This window comes from Mixophyes fleayi, chromosome 2 (genome assembly GCF_038048845.1).
Source record: "Mixophyes fleayi isolate aMixFle1 chromosome 2, aMixFle1.hap1, whole genome shotgun sequence".
NCBI classification, from domain to species: Eukaryota; Metazoa; Chordata; class Amphibia; order Anura; family Limnodynastidae; genus Mixophyes; species Mixophyes fleayi.
The window spans coordinates 73,559,937-73,586,840 of NC_134403.1; the positions used below are offsets into that span (position 1 = coordinate 73,559,937).

General features: G+C 35.8%; 1 protein-coding gene across 3 annotated transcripts in view; it reads right to left on the reverse strand.

Moving 5' to 3' along the window:
- COL2A1 (collagen type II alpha 1 chain) overlaps window positions 1–25,378 on the reverse strand; it is a 55,264-nt gene extending 29,886 nt beyond the window's left edge. The window contains exons 1-19 of one of the 3 annotated variants that reach the window (XM_075199271.1): window positions 25,021–25,378; window positions 21,867–22,076; window positions 20,748–20,764; window positions 20,168–20,200; window positions 19,992–20,024; window positions 19,852–19,905; window positions 18,070–18,162; window positions 12,515–12,592; window positions 11,915–11,959; window positions 11,768–11,821; window positions 11,027–11,080; window positions 10,592–10,645; window positions 9,450–9,503; window positions 9,001–9,054; window positions 8,519–8,563; window positions 7,801–7,854; window positions 4,296–4,340; window positions 3,799–3,852; window positions 924–1,022 (exon numbers count right to left, since the gene is read on the reverse strand). In XM_075199271.1, the coding sequence (XP_075055372.1) occupies window positions 924–1,022; window positions 3,799–3,852; window positions 4,296–4,340; window positions 7,801–7,854; window positions 8,519–8,563; window positions 9,001–9,054; window positions 9,450–9,503; window positions 10,592–10,645; window positions 11,027–11,080; window positions 11,768–11,821; window positions 11,915–11,959; window positions 12,515–12,592; window positions 18,070–18,162; window positions 19,852–19,905; window positions 19,992–20,024; window positions 20,168–20,200; window positions 20,748–20,764; window positions 21,867–22,076; window positions 25,021–25,114 (1,224 nt within the window). In that variant the 5' untranslated portion in view covers window positions 25,115–25,378. Of the gene's footprint in view, window positions 1–923; window positions 1,023–3,798; window positions 3,853–4,295; window positions 4,341–7,800; window positions 7,855–8,518; window positions 8,564–9,000; window positions 9,055–9,449; window positions 9,504–10,591; window positions 10,646–11,026; window positions 11,081–11,767; window positions 11,822–11,914; window positions 11,960–12,514; window positions 12,593–18,069; window positions 18,163–19,851; window positions 19,906–19,991; window positions 20,025–20,167; window positions 20,201–20,747; window positions 20,765–21,863; window positions 22,077–25,020 lie in introns of all 3 variants that reach the window. The other 2 variants (XM_075199270.1, XM_075199272.1) reach the window with 2 other exon arrangements.
- Between the last annotated feature and the right edge of the window lie 1,526 nt (window positions 25,379–26,904).

A 26,904-nucleotide genomic window follows, 5' to 3' on the forward strand; every position in this document is an offset into this window, starting at 1 on the left:
TTCTAAACTGTACTTGAGAAATAACAAAATATGATTGGTTGCTATAGCCAACACCACCCTTTCCACCCATTTAGCTAAAGAACAGTATTTATAAATATCCCCTGATATTTGCATGTGAGTTGTCATGACATTGATTTATTGTTGTGAATTTGAATAAAGCAATTATGATGCATAAACATTGCACATGGTTTCCCATATCTTTACTTGCATTGTGTCCTATTTCATTGAACCTTTGTTACCAGATTAACTATAGCTCTATAACAATGTGATAATGCCCACAATTTATATTCTTCAGCCCATTGTTGTTTGCATTTCCAGTATCAATAGATTTAGTCTACATTGCAGGCAAATTCACATTGTATGAGATACAGGTGTCTGGTACCCTTTATTGGTAAGAAATATAGCTGCTGTACCACTTGTGACCAGCAGAGTCTAAACATTCCCAATGATTACATATAAGCCAGGTCTGGCCAACCTGTGGCTCTCCAGCTGTTGTGAACTACAAGCCCCAATATGCTTTGCTAGTAGATAGCCACCTGATAGCTGGCAGGGCATACTGGGACTTGTAGTTTCACAACAACTGGAGAGCCACAGGTTGGTCAGGCCTGTATTAGACAATGAGCTGTAATACTCATTGTCTAATGACTAGATGAATTAAGATCTTACTAAAAGGTTTTTGCCATTTATCCTTTTGTGATTATACCATGCATATATTATAGAGTGTAACTTTACATGTTTACTTTATATTAATAGTCAGAACACTGCAAGTCTATAGCAAACCAGAGACAGCCTTAAAATCCAGATTCCTATCTATAGATCTAGCTGAAAAAGTTAATCTGGTCCTATCTGTCCATTTGCTATAAACTAAGTTTATGAGTTCACTTGTTTAAAAAAAATCAACAGGAATCTTAAAGGAAACTTACAGAGGCGCCAGAAGGTCCAGGAGATCCAGGTGTGCCAGACTCTCCCCGGGATCCCTGAGCACCCTCAGGACCACGAGCACCAGTGGGACCAGCTTCACCCTGATGAAAAGAGATGACAATTAGAGAAAGGTCATTATTACTGCACATATAATATTATCATTATTATGATTATTACTATTATTTTAAATTAGATTAAATAATCACTTGAGTAAATGTTAGAAACTGTATTTCTACCCAACACAATAACAAAGCTTGTTGGCTTGACTAGGCGGGGAAACTGATAGTTGTCTTTATTTTTATATGTATTGAAATAATGACATTATGTGTTAAAATAGTCTGCTGTGTGATTAAATGTTGTGTTGCTTTCTGGATGTTTCATGATTCTACCGTACTAACATAAATAAATATGTATGTGCATGGCAGATCTGGGCATGTATTGTGATGTTTCAGATGTAGTTCTATTAATAAATGTGATCCATGTAATTGTACAACTTATAGATAATCATCTGTGGATAATCATTCCCTCCAAAACAATATTCCTTGAATTAAGTTCACAAATGTAACGTTAAATGTAAACATTATAATATGTGAAACCTGTAGCTGGTAGTATTCTTAAAAGAGTGTTCAGTGAAACAGGATAACACCAGAAATATCACATTCTAAGAATGTTCTTGCTGCGTGTACTCTATAGTCTATTATTCCCTTCCTGCTGCCATCTAGTGGTTAGTTTGATGTTTTTCTACTTTAGAGTAAAAACATTTAAATAGCTGTAGAAAGAGGGCTGCTCTATTTTTTGCTTCCTATTTGCAATTTAAAAGTAGTTAAAATTCAATTGCAGTTGAATGCAATTTCCTATAACATTGACCATTTTGGGGACATTTTGCACCGCCTCTTTTCAATGGATTGTTAAAATGAAATGCATCATAATCTAAACATACCACTTTATAGAAGCCAATGCATTTATACTACATTCATCAACAAATGTATTATTCACATGTGTATTACCAATATATGTTATGTGGGTTTCACAATTGCTAGTAATTAAATATGTCTGGCATATGAACATTTATAGCTGTGCTTCTCTTACCAACATCATATCATGTTAACAGATATTGTATTCTCTGTTTGTCATTAGTTTATAAAGTGGAATGAATGTTTAGCAAAATACATAGCTTCTTAGTCATCCTATTTTCCAGTATATGCTTCTAAGCAATGTATAGTTATCTATGATCTATGTGATATTATAATGCAATATTTGCAATAGTGATGTTAAAATGTTTAAAAATATCTTGCTTAATGTGTAGATAAAAGAGAAGTTGAACTTAGATAAAAAAGGAACTCAAAAATGTATGCAACGTGCTTAGAGGACATTCATAATGATCTTAAACTGCCTGTGTTCATTATATAAGCCCATTGTTTTATTAATGCACTGATGCATTCATTCCTGTCTCCTTTCACAAAGATCCTTGTTTGTCCAAATTCCAAACTGGACCCCTGTGATGTCTGGTTACCATAGTAACTGCTGCATCTAGACTCCTGGGGGAAAAAAAACTTTAGACTAAGTATAACAGGCTACCATTGAGTTTTCCACTGAAACCTTAGAGAAATGTGTACTCTTCTCTGTCCTTAGTTTGAACTCTGTGCCCCCAATTGCTTACTGATCTGCACTAATCCTTCTAGGTGCTTCAAAACTTAAAAACGATTTGTCCTCCATAACCCAGCCAGATGTAAGGTCAAGGCACATGAGTTTAAATAAGTATTTCAGTCTTTTATATGTTATAGATTTATATCTTCTTATCAAGCATTAACAAAACTAAATATGTATTTTAGCCAAATTAAAGGAATAAAGTAAGTGATCATAACTGACCCAAAATTTATATTAATTTATTTATTATTTTTTTTTGCTTTAGACAAATGAATGTTATATAGATCAGCATAAAAGTCCTGGAGATAAATGTATCAAGCTGCAAGTTTCCAGCGGGATTCAAAAGTGGAGACTAATGATAACTATAATCTAATTGGTTGCTATAAGCAAAATCTCCACTTTACAAACTCGCTGGAAACTGTCAGCTTGATACATTTACCCCCAAGAATTATTGAAAACTATAGCCCAGGCCTGTCCAACCTGCGGCCCTCCAGGTGTTGTGAAACTACAAGCCCCAGCATGCTTTGCTGGTAGACAACCAGTTGATATCTGGAAGGGAATGCTGGGACTTGTAGTTTCACAACATCTGGAAGGCCGCAGGTTGGACAGGCCTGCTATAGCCCATGCTGTGGTCCTCACTGCATTATTATGACCTCTGGTGGAGAAAACCAGCGTTGCAACCTACAGGGAGAACTTTTATTTGAATTTCTCTAGTCTGCTCTAGACTTGCTATTATGTGACCTAATCATGCTGATATTTATTTACTCTTCATTTTTGGGGCCAAATAATTGCTCCTTAAATATTATACAATAAGAACGACTTGGTACATTTTTATCGAATTTTAGCTTCAGTTCAAAACACTGACAATATATCAGGTTCTCTAGATACATTTAAATGAGTTTAAATGAGAAAAAGTATTATTTCCATTACAGTTGAGGAATTCCAAATATCAACGTTTTTAGTAAGTACCTTTTTTATAAGTACCTTTTTTTTTACTTCCTGACCAATATCAATCTGGTCATTACAATCAGTTCTGTGACTTTCTATGGCAGATTTGTTACATTTATTACTGTGGGTTTTGTTTATTTATGTATTTGTGAGCCGTTGGTTCTCCAGTTACCTTTTCTGTCCATCAACTGTCTGTGTAATGTCTGGTTTCCTACAAGTTTACATGTTAGACTGACTCATCCATATTGTTCTGCTGACAAATTCCTGTAATTTAACACATACCTTAGAGCCAGGGGCACCAGGGAAACCAGGAGCTCCAGCTGGGCCAACAGGTCCCTGGAAACAAAAGGAAATAGTGATTTAAACCCATTCACATATCTTGGTTTATAAAGCAGTTTAGCTCTGAGTATTTTGACAGCCGTAGAGGAAATGAGGACTGCTGCCAATGCTGTATACATTACACATTCAATTATATAGGAGAATCTTTTCTTCCAAATAAAAACACAGTGAATCTCTTTGCTTTCAATTAGCCACAGGTTTACTGTAAAATGGCTGAGAATTACGAAGGAGACATTATTATTTATATATATTATAAGCCAAGGAATGTGGAAGACAGGTAGACCGAACAGAGGAAATGTTCAGCGCTTCAACGGTTACTGAATTACATCTCACCTGGAGTTTAGAATATACCCATTTCTTTAGTAGTTATGCATAAGTAACAGGAAGTAGGAATGTAGAAGAAATATATATATAATAAGGACATAGATTAGATTACTTACTGGAGGACCAGCTGGACCGGGAAGACCATCATTACCACGAGCCCCCTGTAGAAAGAACACAAGTCCTCAGTGAGTAACGCAAATTAAATATATAAAAAAATCAAGTTGAGAAACTAAGTTTGATCTGTCATAGACAGATGGCTGAATAGAGTGCTGGTCTGTAAATGTAGATTAGAACTATGGGGGAATGATTTACACTAAAGCAATAGTTCAAATACATACAGCTAAATTAATGAAAGTATGTGGTTTATATTGCTTGTATATAATAACCACAAGTCATATTTGTCCTGCAAGTCAGTAAATCATGTGTTACCAGATAACATAATATGTCAGCATACATTTTGGAATTTACAGTCTGCAGCTAATCACAGTGCCTCTATAGTGACACCTGGTGGGGGATATGTTGCATAGCACACAACTAGCAACTTCACTGACGTCATTAATAAATAGTTCACAATAAAATCGTAGGCAGCATTGTGAATTAAATGGGTTGCCGGCAATCCTGAATACGCAGACATGCAAACATGACTCATTTCATTAGGATGATATTTTTCTAGTTTGGAACTGAATTAATCCTGAATCCAGCTATTTAATTGATATATATCAAGCCCTGCACATCAATTCATTGATTGTGACCAGGTTAATCCATTAAAAGGTAAGTGGCAAATAGGTGGAATGGGTCATATTGCACAAATGCACTTTAAAATGTTGAAAGTCTATAGATCTTCTATTATACTGCTAGTTAGTGATGAAAATGTTATACTACATGCATTCATTTGACATCTGTATATATGAATTAATAATTCAGAAATATGCCTCTATATTGCCACTCTGTGGGTGAAATGTAGCACTGCAAATTTTTAACACCTGTATTTACAGAGGTATTCAATAGGGTGGAAAGAATGCAAAGGTCACATAGTTAATTACAGAAGTGCTATGAACATAGCTGATAGAAATGTAAGTTTATGTTTAAATAGACACTATTTCTATTACATTGTGTCTATTTTTAGCAAAGTTTTCCACAACTCTAAATATATGAATATTTTAATACTTATTGATAGTGATGCATAAGTCACATTAGTGCAATATTGACACATATACATTACAATCATAGCAAAGGTGGTAAGATATAGATCATCTAACCTAATGCCTTTTCATATGTATTTAAATTGTAGTTTAGTTTTAGTGACCCTTTAAATGGAACTAAACTTACACTCATCACTTATTAATACATTAGAAAGTGACACAGGAGAATGTCATACTGACATAATTTAGGTTTGCCGATTCAGCTTTTCCTGTTTGATAGTTGGCAGGATGATAGTGGGTAGTACTGTTTATTGGTATATATGCAAAGACCTATGCATAAATTGATAGCAATAGGTGATTTTATTGATTACAGTGTGTGGCTTTGAACATGGGACATACTCTTGTAGCAATATGGCAGCGAGCAACGTCTAGATAATTTTTTGATTAAAAAGAGCCTGCTGGCAGAAAAGACTAATTCGTCTTCCTCTGCAACATATTAAAACATTTTTAAATGTTTAGTTTAATTTTAATGTTAGTAAACATAAAGACTTCACAATGATCTAGGTAAACTTTTGGGGAATTTTGTTTTCAGATATTCTTTTAGATTCTTATATAAATTGGAAGTGTAAGAACAATTCGTCCAGGTCTTATGTCATGTTAGTCACCTAAACTCCAATGAACTCCTTTCAAGTCTCTCTCAAACCAATACTTCCCTAATGGAATGAATGGCTGAACATTACGTGACCTAATGTTCTATAGTTTATTAGTATATGATCTTATTTTATCTACATTGCTCATATGTGCAAAGTAAGGTCAGTTCCAACACTTTCCTTCACAACTTATTTTGCAGACACACTGTAAGACTTTAGTTGGCCATTTTGGTAATTTACAGCTTGTACAGTGTATGGCTCCTTACTAAAGATTTAGAATCAATTGCATTTGCTTCAGCAGGGTGGAAGATTTTTTGCGATCAACCCCATTGTCATGCATGTGAAGCCATCAGCCGACCTTTAAATAATAGGGTAACATTTGCCTTTGAAATTTGGCAATCCAATTAGATTGGTGCAATTTGGCCTCCCACAGATGCAATCAGATTGCAATGATACAATACTGTAAGATTCCACAGTGTGTCAGAAGCTTTACCTTTAATACCAAATATATTCTGCTTTGTGATAATATATCCTGACTCTGATACTACAGAATGGATGCCGCTGCAAATTTAGCCCCACTTCTACCACTACTGCACCTAAGTGTCTTTTTGTCTCTGATGGAATCACATAGTGCACCCTGTCAGCTGAATTGTAGGGAAGTTGTGCCTTTTATTTGGTAAGAGCACCACAAAGATGGCAATTGCAGGCACTGAGCTGAGCACCATGGCTATGAAACTCTATGTTAACTAACAAGGTTTTTACAAAGCATCTGTGAGCCTTGGTAAGCTAAGAAAGAATGTTGGAGACAAGCCCAAACAGATACCATCCATAGATTCAAAGACACAGGACAATAAAACGTCCTGCTATCACCTACAAGATGAAGGGGATTAGGGTGAATACTGATCAGATATATATCCTAGAAATACCTTCATGTATATTTACATAAGTAAATCCCTTTAAATAGCTGCGGTTTTGCTATGTCAAGCAAGTACAATGTTTTGCTGCAATCTTGGATAAAACTCGGAAGTTTACATAGGTAATTTAAGTACATGTTCTAAGGCCAATATTGAGCTGCTTGTCTGTACTTGTAGGAGGTGCATTCAATGAAAAACATAGTCCTTATTCACACCTTTAATTGTTTTCCTTATACAAGTCATGTCAGGTTTCTACCACAGACATGACTTCAAAGATATAGCAACTTGTAATGTAAGAAGAGCTTCCTGCAAACAGTGGCAAAGAGTTATAACTATTTGCTAACAATTGCAGCTTGCGGGATGCCGAAGCATGTTGGCTCTCAATGTCTTATGCTAAAACGGTTTGGGTGCAAGTGGGTACACAGCAAGTCAGCATGGCTCAATGTGGCTGCACATGTGTAGTATTTATGAGGATTCCTAAGAAGATTTACCTATTTCTGTCTTTTACTGAAATGAGGGGCAGGGACTGAAAATTGCTTAAGGGCACTTAATTCTTTTTTTTTTTTATTCTACATGTTATTGTCGTTTAAAATTCTTCATGTTCATCACAGTTTTCCCCTAGATTATGGTATTGGATAATGACTTGTGGGGTCTGTACGCTGGTGCCATCCATTCACTGTTACACTGCCAATGTCACTGTCTCTGATGGTGCCCACAATAAACGATTCCTACTTGGAACAATTTCTAATGGACTTCATCACACATAGTGACATCTTCATTTCAATCTTTAGACATTGCTCAGTTATTTCTTCTAGCTTGTGGTTGGCTTTCAGTCATAGTCATTATAAAAGCTGGCGCAGAGGGAGAACTTTAAAATGTGATCATTTTCTAGATTTAGCCATATTCAATACTTACAGCAGATCCTGAAGGTCCGGGACGTCCTCTCTCACCAGGGAGACCACGGGGACCCTAAAATATTAAGACTTCAGTCAGTTTATCATTCATATACCTTGCAGACCATTATCATGATGATATACATCTTTTAGGATATGAAGGGTCATAAGAGTTAGAGTTCAAGAGATTGGGATCACTATTAGGCCATTACGGCTTTTCAATAATCAAGTTAAAGTCTAATGTATTGTTAACAAGTAACCAACAACTGTTATGTTGCGCTCTAAGTCCATGGTTCATATGACTGAGGGTCATACTTTATTATAAATGGGGTCAATTGGGGATATTACAGATATTTTTTTTTACAGTGCAGCACTTACAACAACAGACACTTGCTTTCATTTGTCTAATATTCATTAGACTGGTCAGAGCTGATAGCTTATTGGCTGCTATGTGTTACTGCACTACATACGTTTAGCTAAAGTAAATATCCCCCTATATGTCTGATAACCATATGCAATGAGTTTATCAAAGGGAAGAGACTTGAATGTATTGCTCTAGTGTGAGTGTAACCAGAAAATAAGAATGCATTGTATTAAACCATTTAATGAGCACAAGATGTGCATAGAAACATAGCTTCATTTCTGCCATAAATTCCTATATTTTTATAGAACTTATATGTATAAAGAAGGTATAAAAGCTAAACTTGGTTTCTGCCAAAAACAAAAAAGAGACCACTCACCATTGGACCAGGAGCACCAGCTTCACCATTAGAACCACTTTCACCCTATAGGAGTAGAGAGCACATAGAAGGTTTTATAAGACACCTTATCACATATAGTCAATGACTACCCTCCCTATAGCACAAACCGCAGCACTGGTGTAATAAATGGGCAGGCACTATTCTATGGAACGGTCTCATATTACTCATCAACGGGTGGAGTAGATTCTAGTTAAGAATTCTTCTCACCTAGCGAATGAATTAGAACAAATTAAAGATATCATTATCATGACTTTTACATTGTAATGTATGGGTATAGCCATGACACCCTGTGCCATCTGTGCCATGGGGCAGCACTGACTGTGGACTAAAGTCTATTCCATCTGTATATGGTGGACAGTAACTACTGTAGTACTCCTTTCCAAGCACAATGGTGGATTTATGGGCTTCAGCACTGAGATCACATGGCTAAATAGAGGACAGTATTGATTGCAGACCCTTACCTTGGCACCAGCGGCACCACCTTCACCCTTTGCACCATCCAGACCTGGGTAACCCTACAATAAGAAATAAGTATTGTTATTATATAGTGAATGAAATGAAATTATTCCACTAATTCCTAATGAATTAAAAAATTAATTATTAATTACTGTTCTTTGTTTCTGTGGGAAAATATTTAAATGCCCCTACAAGCATTTAATTTAGTAAGAGACATCGGGGCCCCAGCTTTTATTAATTCCCTTTTCTACAGAGCATAAAATATACATTTTATTTTCCTTTAATATTATTTCTAGAACATTAGTGATATTTATATCATGGAAAAGGTTTCATTTTGAGCTATAGACTCTTCTCCTTTTCACAGTAGATGCAACATAGAAAGGTGTATGCTGAACTATGAAAATCATTAGGTATGACGTTATGTAGCTTTATATAATATATATGTTATACAAACCCTGTGTCCTTTTACTCCTGGAAGTCCTGGAGTTCCGGGGAATCCTCGAGCACCCTTAAAAAAAAGACATTTTGATGAAGCACAGTATACAAAATTTACTTTAACATCGATAATCATTTTTTAACATGGTGTATGGTATTGAATTGTATGTCATGGAAGTCATGAATGTATTTTAAATAACTTGATGTGCTCTATTTAATATGGTGTGTGGCATGCTGTTCCTTATATGTGCAACATTTCTCTTTAAAAGTTTGAATGTTGTAGGTCATAGCGTGGCAAAACACTCCCACATATCGTAGGACATGACATTCTCCAGTAGCTTCAGTGTTCCACAAGTAGAACAGTGTATTCTCAATTGATTGTATCAGTGTTCCATCAGTACGTCATTGTATCCTTCATTCAAGTACAAGTAGGGCAAGAAGTCTCCCATGAATAGTATCAGTGTTCAACCAGTAGGAAATTATATTATCCAATATTTATATCAACGTTCCACCAGTATGGCATGTTGTCTCCTGTAAGTAGTGTTAGTGCTCAACCGTTAGGACCTGATTTTCTCCATTAACATTGTCAAGGTTCCACCAGTAGTATGAGATGGTTTCCATTATTTCAGGCAATGTTCCACTAGTAGGACATGATGTTTTTCATAAATATTATTAGTGTTCATTCAGTAGGACACAGTGTTTTCCATTAATAATGTCAATATTCCACAAGTGGGACATGGTAGCTTCCATTAATAATGCTCCATCAGAGGGGTGTACTGATTTACAATTATAGTAGCCATGTTCCAATAGTGTTTCATGCTGTATTCCATTAATAGTGTCATTGTTTCACCAGTGGGGCCAGTATAAAGGTTCCACCAGTGGTGGATGAATCCTTGTGAAAAGAGTGTCAGTATTCCACGAGTACCACCAACGACCACAGGGTCTTCCAATAATACTGCCAGTGTTCCAACAATGAGGTATGACATTATATATGTATAGTATCATTGTTGTGGTGCAGGGTATTGTACAGTAATAGTGTTACAGATTAATTTGTGGACCCTCATATCAAATTTTAGGAATGTAGCCCTTATTTTAATTTACATATTGTGTTTGGTGAGTAAAATCTGATCAGTTCACATGATTTTAGACATTAAATCTTACCTGTGGTCCTGGGGGTCCACGTTCACCAGATTTGCCAGGTTTTCCAGCTTCACCCTAAAATAATAAGTGGAAGAACAATTTATTAAACAAGTTAAAGTATGGCTAGAACTAATATATCTCACTATTACTGGGTATATACTAGTATCAATATAAATATAATGTACTACTACGATGCAACACCTTTAAAACCTGCATTTGCTAATATGACTTTCTATGAAGTAAATCCTTTGTAGAGGTCATTAAGACTGTTATTGACAAAACTCTAGCAAATATAGTTTGCCCAATGGGCCATTCTGTTGCCCATTATATTATAGGCATATATCCATGCACTTATATATAATTTCCCGTGTATACTAACAATGCATATTACACACATTTATGTTTTTATGCAACCAAAATTTAAAAAACATATATGTATAAACACTTAAAACTTACATCATCGCCAGGCTTTCCAGAAGGGCCAGGAGGACCACGGGGACCCATAGGGCCCTAGAAAATAAAGCAAAAATGCCATAAGAGAAAACATCATACAAATAACAAGGATCATGAGAGTTTGAGAGATATTGCTCCCCCTACTGTATGGAGGGTGGAAGTTCTTTTGAGATTACATTATTTTACCTTTTTAAAACTATTACATCTTTGCTGACCACTTACAAAATATTGTGAGTGAAAAAACTGCAAATCCTAAGCGGCTGAACACTCCTTACCCTTCACCTCAGGGGAACACATCTAAATGATATTGTTAAGCTATATTATCTGGTTCAGTCTGAACACCTACACTCCTCACCTGTGTGGGGGTAAAAATACCAAATTCATTTAGAGAATTAGCAAAGATGTCTATTTGAACGTTAAACCATACAGTGCTGACAACATAAGGGTTGATTTAAATGTACCATGAAAATCTAGATAAACTAAAATCACAGACTCAGACAAGATAACTCCCACGGTACTCTGTGAATGCACCAGTTGGCTTGTGCAACTTAAACTACAGAGCACAGACTTAACCCTACAATATCACAAGTGATATCTCTACACCTAGACACAGGTCACTTGTTTTGCTTGCTAGTTATTTAATGAAGAAATAAAAGTTCATGTCAGTGTAAGGTGCCTCAATAAAATAATGATGTTCTAGCGTGAAAAGTAGCTGATACCAATATATTAAAATTGATTACTTACACCAGCACCAGATTCTCCGGGCTCACCGGGATTTCCTTGGAAACCTTGAGGTCCCTAAAATTAAAACCAATTACAGTTAACAAAAAGAAAATCAACCTATGTACCACTTGCCATCCTGACGATCAGTCATGTAAAGTAAACACTCACAGGGGAGCCTGATGGTCCAGGGGGTCCTCTAGGTCCCATAGGGCCCTATAACATAAATAAAACATGATTAAAATACAAAGTAGATAGTAAAACATTATTGGAAATGGAATGAATGGCTTTCTGTATGGCAGGGTTGCTGTGTAACTGTAGGCTTTTTGTTTGAACTAAGTAACACATTTATGTTTATTTAGAGCAGCTTTGAGCTTGGAAGACTGCCATGTTTACCAGCCTTAGATTTCATTTACTACTTGCCAAGAAATGCCGGAGCGCAGACATTTCCTGGAGGAACACATTAGGGATTCTACAATGCAGTAGCTGATGTCTGCATGTTTAAGACTTCCAGTCCAAGATCCACTAAACTCTATAAACAAATCCTGTATTATGTTTACAGGTTTGGTTTTTTTTCCTGCACAGCATGGTAAGGAACAGAAAATATCTTGTTATGTATAACTTCAGTAGTTGAATAAATATTATAGTCTGCTACAGCCTTGCTTACTCGTTTGTTGGGGCACTATGTTACTGTGTGATGTGTTGCTTATCCTGTCCTCTAGGTGGCGCCATCATAATTTGCATTTACATGAGATAAAGAGTCATTCTTACCATTGGTCCTTGCATAACGCCCATTTGTGCACCTCCAGCTTTCTCATCAAAGCCTCCAGTCATCTGAGCAGCAAAGTTCTGTGGAAGCAAAAACTCTGATTAGAGTTTACAAATATATTGAACTATCACAGAATTGTTTCACAATTTAGACACACAAAATAATTAAAACCAAACTAGGATTATTTATGGTGTATATACCAATATTAATGCAATGTGCTACTGGCCATTTATCAGTGTCACTTTTGATTGCTTTGTCAATTGAAATTAAATTATTTAGCCCTTCAGATTTTATTTTGATTTAATTCTTCCCTGAGAACCTTTTCTCTCTCATAGGTCAGGAGCCTCCACACTTCCTATGTTGTAACATTGTTCTATCTCAGTTGCACCTTTACTTCATCTCTCAAAATGTGACTGGTTGAACATAACGGTAGCTGTTGTCCCACAATTACTAGAACACTGAAGGTTGTCTATCCTTATACTAAAGTATATTTCTTACTTGTCAGAAAATTGGCATCAACTATGTTTATTGTACAACTCATGTTTTGAATGATAATAATGTATAACATTTATTTTCTGTCTAACTTCCATTAAAAAAATTGTAAAATCAAATATATATTAAAAAAAAAGTATATTCAGTGTGCAGTGTAACATTGTCTAAGTCGTATCATTAATGGCTGGTGTCCAATGAAATTAAGTATTGGCCATAGCCTCCAAATAAACACAGCTCCCCCTAGTGGTTGAACAATGTCTCTTTCAGACGTATCATATTACTAACAGATAGATAACACATTTTCAATTGTAATCATTTGTGATAAAAGCACATTGCTGTAAACGGAGCTTTTCTGCACTGCAAAACAATGTATACATACTTTTTTGCACTTGATGGCTTCCATTCCATGCCATTCACTATATTTTACTTATGGAGACCATCAAATAACAGTGTGCACCTGAATTTGATGACAGATTAATCTAAAAGATAGATATGTGCAAATTTGACTTCTCTAACTTGTTGCCTAACTATATTTCCCATGATGCTCAGGCATTGCATTGTATGAATTGTATTCTGGAATGCCAAGGATTGTACAGTTCTGATTTGGGATATACATTATATTGATGATCAATTTATACAAAACAATGACAGCAGTAAACTGAATACATTCTTACAATATATTAGTTATTTAATAGCACTAGTGTTTATTTATATATTCTTAGGGATTGTAACCAATTGGGGCGTGATAAAATACCATATTTTGCCTAGAATCACGTCATCAATGCCCTATCCCAACTACTTCACCAGGAAGTGGGCAGGATGTGGGAGGGTGCCCTGGTCTCCTGGGAGTCTGGGAAAACTACCTGAAATTCATGAGTCTACCAAACATTCCAGGAGCGTAGGCAAATATACGCTAACCTTGTATTGTTATTTCTACTTTGAGCTTGTCTCCTGTAAATATTAAGGAATTACTGTAAACATATAGTAGTTATAGGACTTTACATAGTTTCTATGATGGCTGTAGTAAGTCAGCTTGCAGATCTCATCAAACCTTTTGTAATACACATGTGACTCTAATAAATACACCAATATAAACCTCTGTAAATATTATCTGAATAAATTGTGAGTTCTGATGTCATAATTTATAATTGAAGCGTCTGATGTAATAACTTTAATCTTCCTTAGGAAAACTTTTATAGTATGTATTATGCACCAAATACAGTTAATTATTATGGATATTAAAAGTCACCTCAGAAATCTGTGACCTGTAAAAAACACTTGTCCTGCAGCGTCATGTTTTATATGGTAACAGACCTCCTCAGTGACTTATAATATCCTTATAAATTAAAGTTGTGTGTACACTATCCCATATCCCATCTGAAGCCACTCCCCCTTTTCAATCTAATTGCAGTGTGATAGTCTTCTCACAAAACAATAGCTTGAGGGTGTGGCCTAATGGCAAGGGATATGAATAGGGGAGGAGTTTAATATCACTAGGTGTGTGATTAGGTCCAGAAAAGCCCAAACATATGGCAGAAAGCAGGGAGAGAGGTGGCAGACACAACTCTCCATGTTTGTACATTGCCTGCGCAAAGGAATAGCATTAAACTATATCTACCATATCCATTCTCTTGTGCTGGGCACAATTCAGCCCCAACATGTTTTTAAGTTAGTGTTCCTTTAAATGTTTTTTTTCTCTGAAAGTTAAGGCATCTTATACAGATTAGATGCAAATGTTCCCTTCAGTTATTTATTTAAGTTAAAGGTATATCTGTAAATGACATGTGAAAAACAGATATTAATTCCAGTAACTGGGCAGAATCTAATAAAATCTCAGTTTCAATTATGCCAGCAATTAATATATGGAAATAATTCTAATTTTCCTGGAAACATTTTTACAAAACTATTTTAGTTTAAATTTAGACATACTTTTTAATTTAAAAAAAAGGTGCAAAAGTGCAAAAATCCAAAATGGATCAATCGATTGATCAATCAGACCTTTTAATTTTATTGTTTTATTGTTTTTCTTGGGTTTGGTTTATTAATATTCCATTTAGGTGCAACATTTGCATTGAACTACAGCAACTAAACATCAATTCACTTTTATCTATTCAGATAAAAACTTACATTTTACGAAGTTAGCTAATCTGTTTTATGAAGTCAGACAAGCTAATCTGTTTTATCAAGTAAAGCTCGGTACACACTACAGGTTTTTCCCCCAATTACCAAGCCAGTCACACGATAAACAACTGTTAGGTCCGATATTCCATTAGTGTGTGCACTCCCATGATCATGTTTTATCGTACCAAAGCACATTGTTTCCTTTCATTTGATTTTATAATCAGACTAAAAATCTCTATAAATGATGCAACAATGTCGGGCAAATTCTGAAGTGTGTATGAACTCACGACCAGCAGTGTAGGCAGATAGAATTCTAAACAGTTTACAAAGTCGTGATCTTTTTAGCAGATGGTTATGACAGATGAAGAGCACAGATCTGAAGGCAAATCGTCTAAAGTCCTGTAAGTGTGTACACATGAATCGACATGATGATCGGGACTTTCAGTCGTTGGCAAAATCGCTAAAGATATTACATCAAGAGAAGTTTTCTGTAGTGTATACCTAGCTTTAGACAAGCTAATCTGTTTTTTCAAGTGTCTGATTGGTTGCTCTGTTTTAGAGAAAATTTAGAGCACTTAAATTCAAGTTTAGTCTATTAGCCCTTTAGGATAACTTGTACTTAATTAATATTGGATTGTTATTGATCACTGCACAATTGTTAGTAAATAAACATGATATTGTTGAATTTTATAGTTTATGTCTAACCTGTTTTGACACATCTTGTAAATTTAATTACTATATTTTTACTATTTTTAAGTTTCCAATATTAATTTTTTTTTTTATCATCTCACTATGTCTTCAGATGCATATCTGAAAACATTATTTTGCTTGCATAATAAGTAAAAAAAATAAAATCATATTCATATATAGCATTTACCTGGTTTAAAATGTGTGGTATACACAGGTTAAAGATCTAGGGGTAAATGTATCAATATGCGGGTTCTTCAACACCCGCGTGTTCAGCCTCTTCCGCGATTAAATTTCAAGCGGCGCTGCATTGTAAAGGGTTAACTTCCCTTTACAATACAGCGCCGCTTGAAATTTAATCGCGGAAGAGGCTGAACACGCGGGTGTTGAAGAACACGCGTATTGATACATTTACCCCCTAGTGTAGATAGATTATATGTGTCAATGTAGAGAGTCTGTATTCATATGGATATTATGGAATGTAGACTCTTTTAATAACGATTATTTACAATTTATGCAGTGACTGCAACACAGAGTGAAAGAATGACTGATCGAAGATCTCCAAGCTCACACAGAACTGCTATTGGGATTCAAAAAAGGGTCTTCAACATGTCTCTCAAGATCCTATCTTGTGATTTCATTTTATATTATCCTATATATGTATTAGCTATATCATATAATACTTTATAGTAATAACAATACAGTATATCATAGGGCTAAATAGTATTCGTAATACTTTTGTCATAATCAAGTGCTATACTGCATATTTAAATCTCATAGAGGACGAAAACTGCTAAATACTGTATATATTACCATTAATTGTAACTGTAAAAATGAGCACTAAAATAATTTTGACCAGGCAGCAGAGTGGCTCAGTGGTTAGCACTTCTGCCTCACAGTCATGAATTTGATCACTGACCATGGCCTTAGCTGTGTGGAGTTTTTATGTTCTTCCCGTATTTGTGTGGGTTTCCTCTGGATGCTCCGGTTTCCTCCCACACTCCAAAAACATACTGATAGGTTAATTGGCTGCTGACAAAATCAACACTAGTGTGTGTGAGGGAATTTAGAATGTAAGCTCAAATGGGGCAGGGACTGATCTGAATGACAAATATTCTCTGCACAGCGCTGCGGAATTGGTGGCGCTATGTAGATAAATGGTGATGATGATGGTGAGGAAGAGGTCTCTTGCACCATGTGTGCACTATAGAAACCTGACTAACTAAGCTTTTACATATTGTTTTTCAGTTAATATAGTGCCATTATCCTATATATGATGGAGGTGATTATACTATAGTTGCTGGTACAGAGTGTCAGTTATCATGAATATGATAGATATTGAAAACTGACTTTATCAGAGCTAGTTTTCCTCTCTTGTTTTCTAGAAAACTTAAAAGAACACCTATTGTCTACATACGGGATATAGTCATTTTGGGGTTGGACAAATATTCATAAAAATGCAGCCTATTAATTCGCTGGTAATTAGCGCTTCATGAATATTTCTTAGGCTTTGTGAATATTAGCCATGAACATGTCAGTAATATTCTGTATCCCAGTTAATTGATAGACTGTATTCTTATTATTCGGGTTAAACTCCACACCTATCACTTTCAGGGTTATCAGATCTCCCATTATGATCAAAGCTAGACTAATCATCGATTAAATCACTTGTACTGAGCTTAGATTCACCTGCACTGCGATAAATAAAACCCATTTGCTGTCATGTTAGGAAATGATGTAATCTACTCTGAAGTTAGTATAATACAATCGCTCTTTTACATCTCCTATATCACTGTCATAAAATTATCACACTGACTGCAAATAATAGCAGATAACCTGAGCAACTGATGTCTTACATGCCAAGGGCGTTCAAGCCATATAAAAGAGGAAACTTTGAAAAGGAGTATAAAGTATTGAAAGTCAATTATGTGTCTAATAAATGTTTTGCATTAGAGTTTTCATGCTGGAGATAAAGGCCTGGAACGGCTGTGATGTTGGACAATCCTCTGTTTGTCCAGTGTCCAGAAAAATAAGAAAAAAACTTTCTGGGTAGAGAAGATTTTGTGTCAGAGGAATGCAAACAAACTGAGTGATTACAAAGAGTGACTGTTATTTGGTAATTTGTAACAGTGAAGTCTTTCACCACTGTCAGCTTCGTTTAGAGATGTAGGGAAAATGTTCCTGGTTGATATGAGCTGATGATGTGAACTCTACAGATTTGTGGCAAAGGTTTTGTGCCAGAATTAAGTCTACTTACTCCGCCAAGGCCGGGAGGTCCAGGTGGGCCAGGGGGTCCTGGGTTTCCAGGAGTACCGGGTTCACCATCTCTTCCACGGGGTCCGAGAGCACCCTAAGTGGCACAAGATGGACACATTATTTATTTCCCATTCATACAAGATGGAGACATTATTTCCTAGTCACACAAGATGGAGACATTATTTCCTAGTCACACAAGATGGAGACATTATTTCCTAGCCATACAAGATGGACACATTATTTATTTCCCATTCATACAAGATGGAGACATTATTTCCTAGCCATACAAGATGGATACATTATTCCTAGTCACACAAGATGGACACATTATTTCCTAGCCATACAAGATGGAGACATTATTCCTAGCCAGACAAGATGGAGACATTATTCCTAGCCATACAAGATAGAGACATTATTTTCTAGTCATACAAGATGGAGACATTATTTTCTAGTCATACAAGATGGAGACATTATTTCCTAGTCACACAACATGGAGACATTATTTCCTAGCCATACAAGATGGAGACATTATTTCCAAGCCATACAAGAGGGAGACATTATTTCCTAGCCATACAAGATGGAGACATTATTTCCTAGTCACACAAGATGGAGACATTATTTCCTAGCCATACAAGATGGAGACATTATTTCCTAGCCATACAAGATGGAGACATTATTTCCTACTCATACAAGATGGAGGAATTATTTCCTAGCCATACAAGATGGAGACATTATTTCCTAGCCATACAAGAGGGAGACATTATTTCCTACTCATACAAGACAAAGACATCATTTCCTAGTCACACAAGATCGAGACATAATTTCCCACTCATACAAGATGGAGACAACATTTCCCATTCATACAAAACAGAGACATTATTTCCTAGTCATACAAGATGGAGACATAATTTCCTAGTCATATAAGTTTGAGAAATGATATCCCAGCCTACAAAATGAAGACTTTGTTCTCAGACACTGAAGGTGGACACATTATTTATCACTTATACAAGATGGACACATTATTCACCCAAGATGGAGACATTATCTCCCATTTATATAAGATTGATAAAGTATACCCAAGTCATACAAGATATAAACACTATTTCAGAGTTATAGAAGTTGACAACATTAGTTTTGAGTCAAGTAAGATGGAGATATTATTTCACAGCCATATAATATGGACACTTTATATGTGAGTCATATAAGAGGAAGACATTATTTCCCAGCCACAAAAGATAGATACAGTGGGGGACAGTTTGAAAAACTTTTCTACAGATAACTGCATAGAAGAAGCGGTGATACTAGCTAATATTATATTTTATTTAAGGTTCTAAAATATACTAGAATAAACACAGATTTTGATTGGTTGCTGTGGGTAACACATCTTTTCTACACAGTTATATGATGGGCAGTTTTCATAAATGTACTCCATAATTTCTAATTATTCATACAAGACAGATACAATAGTTTTCAGGCAAATAAGATGGACATATTTATTTTATTACTTTATTAAATTTGAAAGAAGCTATAACATTCAATCAGACATTTTCTTTCATTGGATAAATCACTAAATCGTATAAAGGTAATTGCTGATTGTTTGTTGAGTTATTACACTTTTGCACTTTGTTAACATATAACCTGCATTATTTTTCATGCATCGAAGATGAACATATTTCTCCCCACTCATACAAATGTAGTCTAGGCATAGAGGAGGTGCGGCATATAAGTATGCCAAGTTGTAAATATCATTTTTATTATTTAATGTATTATACTTTTTACTTACTTTTTCGCCTTTATCGCCACGATCGCCTCTTGGTCCTTGTTCACCTGAAGGTCCCTGATAAACAACAATAATTTATATTAATGACATATTGATCAAGGAATATAAACATGAGAGATATAAAATATGCATCTATGATATACCTGTGGTCCTGGAGGTCCTTTTGGTCCTACAACCTGTATAAAGAGAGAATACAACATTGTTTATTGTGAAATATTATTATTATTATTATTATTATTATTATTATTATTATTATTATTATATATGCTTTGCTTAACTGGGTTGTATCCAAAGTGAAATTTCAGGAAAAGATACTTACATCTTTAATATCGCCAGGTTCACCTTTCTGTCCCTGGAAATTGTGGTAAAAAAGAGAAATTAATTTAGTGCTTCTAGATGATTCTAATAATACTATAAGTTATGGCAGGGATAGACAAGATAATGTAAAATTCAGGAGTCAATCAATAAAACCTAGCAAGGTCTTTTAAGCAGCCATGGGAGATGTGCACTCATAGATATCAGTAGAAATGGCTACCAAAAGCCCAAAGTTATGTGTTTAGCATGTTTCTCTAATGTGCATGTTAAGGTTAGTATTTTATTCTTGGCGTATTATGCTACAATCTTTAGAAGTAAACCACATCAGCATCATTTATATTAATGAAGAGTAGCTCTAAATCTGCTGACTTAGAATACAAGGCATGAAGGCCAATGAAGATTCATATTGACAGTACACATGTAGTAAAGCACCAAAACAGCTATTGAGATATTTGGGCAGCCTTTGCAATTATTGCTGAATGGATGCATAATGGTTCTGATCTGTTGTGACAAATTCAATTCTAATAGTTGATCACGCAAGTTATGTATATAATCACTCAACAGAAGTAATGAAAATAGATTACCTTTAGCCCACCTTGCCCTGTTCATGCGAGAAAAGGTAAAAAAAGAGAAAAAGTTAGCTAGGAGTAATTCATATTTAGGTTCTTTAAACATTTAAAGTAAACAAATCAGGGTCTGATTGAACATAGATAGACCAGAGTACAGACAAAGGTTGGATACATTGACGGCCTTCTTCCCTTGAAGAAGTTCAGTGTTAAATCACATGACATAAAACAACCTCTACGTGACACAATGTTCTTGTTCTTTGACTTCAGTTGGAATTGTTACATGGTGGTGGATTGATATTTTCGGGGTACTCAAACACAGTTCAGTGCCAGTTGGTTAAAAATAAATTAAAAGAGAGTTTGATTAGGCAAAAGTGGAAGCTGTTTAGTTCAACTTGCCCTCTTCAAAATGTTATGTAGCAATTTTTCACATGAGAAATTACAATAGAGGTAGCTAGGAAATGATTAGTTACAGGAAACGTAAATACGAACAAGGGTTAAGATAGATGTTAATTAAGACTGCACGCAGCACTGCTAAACATACATCCTGCATCAAAGAAACAAGGACATAGCTCATTAACCTCAAGAGCTTGTAATCAAATATAAATGCTGTTTATAGTTACAGTGCTGACTATGCAGTTTAAGCCATTAAAAAGGGAACCTCATGGATAGCTTATCTTCTGCCTTTTAGAAAAACTGATTATTTAATTTTTTTGCCTGAGCCACGAACATGTTAATGTGTCTATTATATTTATAGCAGGTGGTTTGTGTGTGCTTCCAATCTGACTGCCAAAAGAAACCGCAGGAGTGTAGACCTGTGGTTTCATTACAAGGCAAGAAAAGGACACATCGCCACTCCTACCCTTGTGATCTCTGTAATTGAGCAGTATCAAAGCTTTAATCATACATAGAAGTACTATTAAAATAGCATATATACCGTCTCCATTTGGGGAGAGGGAGTGTTACAGAATGAGCTTATTACGGAACCTATGCTTTATATAGGCAGAAGTATAAACTGGAGGTGCTCTTTTTAACTGCAGCAGATACCTATGGTTGCCCAGCCTGTTATAGAAAGGCATCAATCCATAGGTATGCACAAGTAATTTATTTATGAAACACAAATAAATAAATTACGATCACTGATGGTGGAGGACTGCTCAGTTGGGCAGATGGGGCAGCACTCTCCAAAGGGAATCTCAGCATTAGGGCAGTCTTTAGTTTCCTCGCAGATTATCTCGTCGCAGAGAATAGTCCCAGTATCACAGACACAGATTTGGCAGGGTTCTGGTTTCCACACATCTTTGTCATTATACTTCTGCCCATCCTGCACGCAGTTCCCTGCATCCACTGTGCCAAGGGGCAGGGGGTGTTATAAGCGTAGGCAGAGGCAGCAAGAGAGTAAGCAGAAATAAAATAAAAGGGAAAAATATCATACAATAGTCATATAAAATTGTCATATATTGCGGTGTTCAGATATTTTTATGACATATTTAAAGAACTGCTTAAAAATATTAATATTCTCTAAATTATTAACATTGTTTTTATCTACATTTGTTTATATGATTCCTCATATATTAGTATAAAGTAGTTGAAACTCCAGATACAATTTATTAGTAGCAGCAGTACAGTACAATAATAGGTGTAATGTTAAACTTCTCCAGATGGGGGCAGTGCTGAACCAGACAGATGAAGGTGATGTAAGTTCAGATAATAAAGGCTGCTTGGGGTAAGAGGGAGGGGAATGCCCTAGTGTAATATTTGCTGGCTAGAGTTATAGGAAGTTGTAATATAATATTACAACATGAACTATGTAGGATTGTTAATAACAGCATGGTTGTCTAAGGTCATTCAGAAGCTTGAGAAAAGTGATTGAAATTAATGTCCATTGGGGCTCTTCTTTCAAGATCCCTAATAAATATGTGTTGTCCTCTTAATCTGCAAATACAATGCATTATTTAATAACATATGATCTTTGTGTACATAAGTGATGGCTATGTTGACTAAATGTAATAAATATGTTTTGAAATAATTATCCATAATTGAGATAGCTTAAGATAAACAAATAAAATAATGATAAACTTGTAAAATGACAAAGGGGATATTATGGGACATTGTGAATCATGAACTACAGCTCATTATTCTCAGTCTAGCTCCCTTTGGGTCCCATGTCTATACTTGGGTAGCCCAGAGGACCCTTCATGAATGGGCCTTTCTGTAAAATACACAGAGGTTTCAATTCACATTTCACTGTCAGGGGCCAGTTTAAATAAATATGGGCAACATTTCAACTCCATCTGGAAACCATTGCTGCCAATCCTGCTAGTGCAAATAAACAATCACAATAGTCAATTGGAGTCTTCAAATAAGGCCACATCTCACAGCTTTAAGCCATATTGACATGTCTTAAAAGCTCATCCACTTTAAACAAGAATGAGTACAGAGATTTCTCAGTTTGGCCCCCTTCAAACCAGCCCAAAACTTAAATATAGGTATTAGCATGCAAAAAAAAAATACTGATTTAAATGTCATTTTTTACCTACTTCAATGCACCAACTTCATTTTAGGCCTGTGTTCACCTGAAGGGTTAATTAGCACTACACATGTCTACAAGGTCTATTTCCTGCAGAGCCCTAGACCAATTATACAGTCTGTTCTACTGTGTCTATACATTTATTTTTAAATACATGGAATCTAATTACCTTAACAGGTTTCATATCTCTGCATAACTAAATATCGACATACATCTTACTGCAAAGAAGTGAGTACAATTATATGACAACATTTCTAGTTGGCTTCCCTGTGATTTTATACACATATTTCTCTTTCTGCAGATGTCAATTTCAGAAAAAAAAGAACTTTCTTTATGGAATGGAAGAAGGATTCCAACAGAAAAAGTGGCAAATCGTCAAGAGAGCATGCCTTTTCCATACTAGCGCTGCAATGGCTTTACAATCTGTAGTATACAAAGACTTAAAAGGCTCATAAAGGAATTTTTTTGGACCATTGGGGACCTGCCCAAGCAAGTTAAAAAATGTCTGCTAAGAAATAAACCTTCCAGCATTTATCTAGAAGAATTGCCCAGGCTGTGTGCTAGCCAGGTGTTTTCTCATATATTCCATTATTGTTTTGCCAGTTTTTTTTAACAATACAATTTGCAAAAGAAAAATAAAATTGCGTAAAGGTATTATAAATAAATAAAGTTAATGAAGTATCTTAATGATTTATAATAAGTACTACATTGACATATATATTAAATATATATTTAAACCTATGAAATATAGTTTTTTGCAGGACTCACTCTTTAAAGTTAAGCATAAAAGGCTTAGTAAAAATGTGAAGCTATTTTGAGGTTCTATAGGAATGGTGGGTCCCAGGAATGCTTTCCAGCATTCACACGGCCTCTGGAGGGAAAGATCCTTTTAGTGATCCTTAAAATCAGAGAGAAATCAGTTTATCAAAGAATGCAGCACCAGTGCTGAGATTATGTGTGTGCTCACACCTTCTTAACACCAACAGCCACATGAATGTCTGTGTTATGTCTCAAGCTGACACGAAAGCCTATTTCTATATTACCTACTGCAGGTCTTCTCTATCAATCACTATGAAATATGCTGCTCTCTGTGGAGACAGGAATTTCACCGTCTAAAACAGTTCAGTGTCAATAAATGCCTCTTCTTTTGCTATTTCAGCTGCTTCAGTGGATAAGGTTTCTTAGTCTATCTGGAAAATGTAACCTTCTACGACTTAACATTATTTAAATTATATCTAAGGTGAGCTTGTGTGTAATCAATCTAGTGTGAGCCAGTTTAGTGCTAACAGGTTTAGACCCATTAAATATGTGTAAAAAAAAAAAAAAGCAAGCTACGGTAGATAGTACAAAGTTCTAAACACTTCGCTCCAATGCTGGTTATTTAGAACACTGAGCATTAGTTAACCTAAGTTAATTGCAGATTCAGACAGCACCAGTAACCGCTGCGCTGAAAGTTGCCAAGTTCAGTGAAGACGTTGGATGCTGTCACTAATAAGGATGCAATAACCTTGAATGCACTGCTACACTTCGTGAGCGCATTTTCCCACTTGTTATGTAACTAATACGAATGATTATTAATTGTCACTGGAGTACAGCGAATGACGGTTTGATTTAAAGGGCTGATTGTGTTAACCCGTTCGGGTGTGGATGGAAACTGTCACTAAATGTCAAATCAGCTCCCGAGTCCTATAATAAGTGCAACAGAAGTGAAATGTGTGTATATGTATAAAATATAAATTAAAATAAAAAGTTGTAACTTACGAATATCTTCATCTTGGCATCGTACAACCGCTAATAATATGACTTGGGTGGCTGCGAACAGCACTAGTGTCCTTGAATCCACAAAGCTGAACATGTCTAAATGTTAGACATGCAGAATCTTTGTGGGAAGAAATGAAAAAGAGGAGGGGAGGAGAGGAGGTTGGCTGTCCCCAAAAGTTATCTTGTCTTCATGCAGCCGATTTCTTGGGAAAAGAAGGAGAATCCAGTACCAGGCCCCAGCAGAAACTTAGTACTACCTGCTCTGGGCCAAGGTACTGAAGTTATAGTCCTCACTGCCTTGAAGTCAACGTATATGCCCACATCTTAGTCCTCCCCTGCCCCCAGCAAAGATGAAATCTGAGACCCTCCACTCCTCTCTGCCCTCTCCCCATCCCACCAGACCCCTCCTTCTTCTGCAGGGTCCCTTTGCGAGGCATGATGATGCCACACTCTGTCCCCTTTCTCCCTCCCCTCTCACTGTCCCAACCTCCCCTTCTCTCTGTCCTGCCTCCCCCATCACCTAAACTCTTTCATTCCTCTGTCAAGGAAAAAAAAAAAAGTACCAACATTTAGAATGAAGTGGGAGAGAGAAAAAAAAAAATCCCAATTTGCTAAAGAAGGACTCCTGAGTTTGCTGTAAAGTTTTACTGGGGAGATCTGGTACAGGAGAAAGTTTAGTTATGTGAGAGCTGGTCTGGGGAGGTCTCGCAGGTTCTTACGGTTCTTGAGAGTTTCTGGCTGTGGATCGTTCTCAGGTGGCTCCCGGAGTATAACACATTTAAAAGGCTCAGGGCACAGTATGTGTGGTTTGGAATTTCTCTCAGCTTTTCTTATACATATTATTTTGACTTGCTTGCTAGACACTGTATCACTCTTCTCTTATTTACTCAACTAATAGTTCCATTCATCTAATAATGTCAGGAATTTACCAGCTACCTGCAGCTGCAACATCATCAGTGAAATAAGTATTGTTTTTATTATGTTAATTTCACTTCTAAATTTGTATCTATCTATCTATCTATCTATCTATCTATCTATCTATCTATCTATCTATCTATCTATCTATCTCTCTATCTATCTATCTCTGTCTTTCTGTATGCATATCTAATATATTTCTCTGTATGTGTGTGAATAGAAATACAGCTTTTCTTTTAGCATCATTTAACTTGTATCTGTCTACATGGATTTTACTTTGTATCAGTATTACACAGAATGGCTCTAGTGTCACAGAAGTGTAACTGAATCATGAATGATCTTTCTATTACAACCTCATGCTAAAGCTGGGAATTGGTTTTCAGGCTGATGCTGGGGCTGGCCAGGTGGTCCTGTTGAATGAGATCTATGTTTGCCCGCTTTCCCCTTTTGGGCTCTAAGTGCTGTAAGGGAGGGTCAGAAATTTCATTTTAAGTTCCAGGTAAATATGGATGTTCCATAAGATAAAGAACTATTTATTTGCCAACTGCTGCTAATAAATTAATCAATATTTAAATTTATAAGAGTTAGATTAACATGCTGAATTACTCTGCAGATCTCATTTGCAAGAGCTGTGTACCCGGTAGGTGCTATGTGCTTGAATGAACAAGTCTACATTTATATCAAATTGATATGGGGGCACTTAGTTGCTATTTATTTCTAATGTTTAGTTTCAAAGTGATATTGAAGTTGTTATTTAAATCGTCACTTTTACTAGTCACTAAAACCAATTAAGCATATTTTTAATTTCCTGTACCTTATTACATTTCCATGGTAAAAAAAATATTTTATTTAAGTTTAAAAACCCTGTATATCCCCCCCCCCAACAACAAAAAAAAATAGACATTGATTTGCATTCACAATTTTGTTCATTGGATAGTGTTATAATCTAGCGGACACTTACATTTCAAA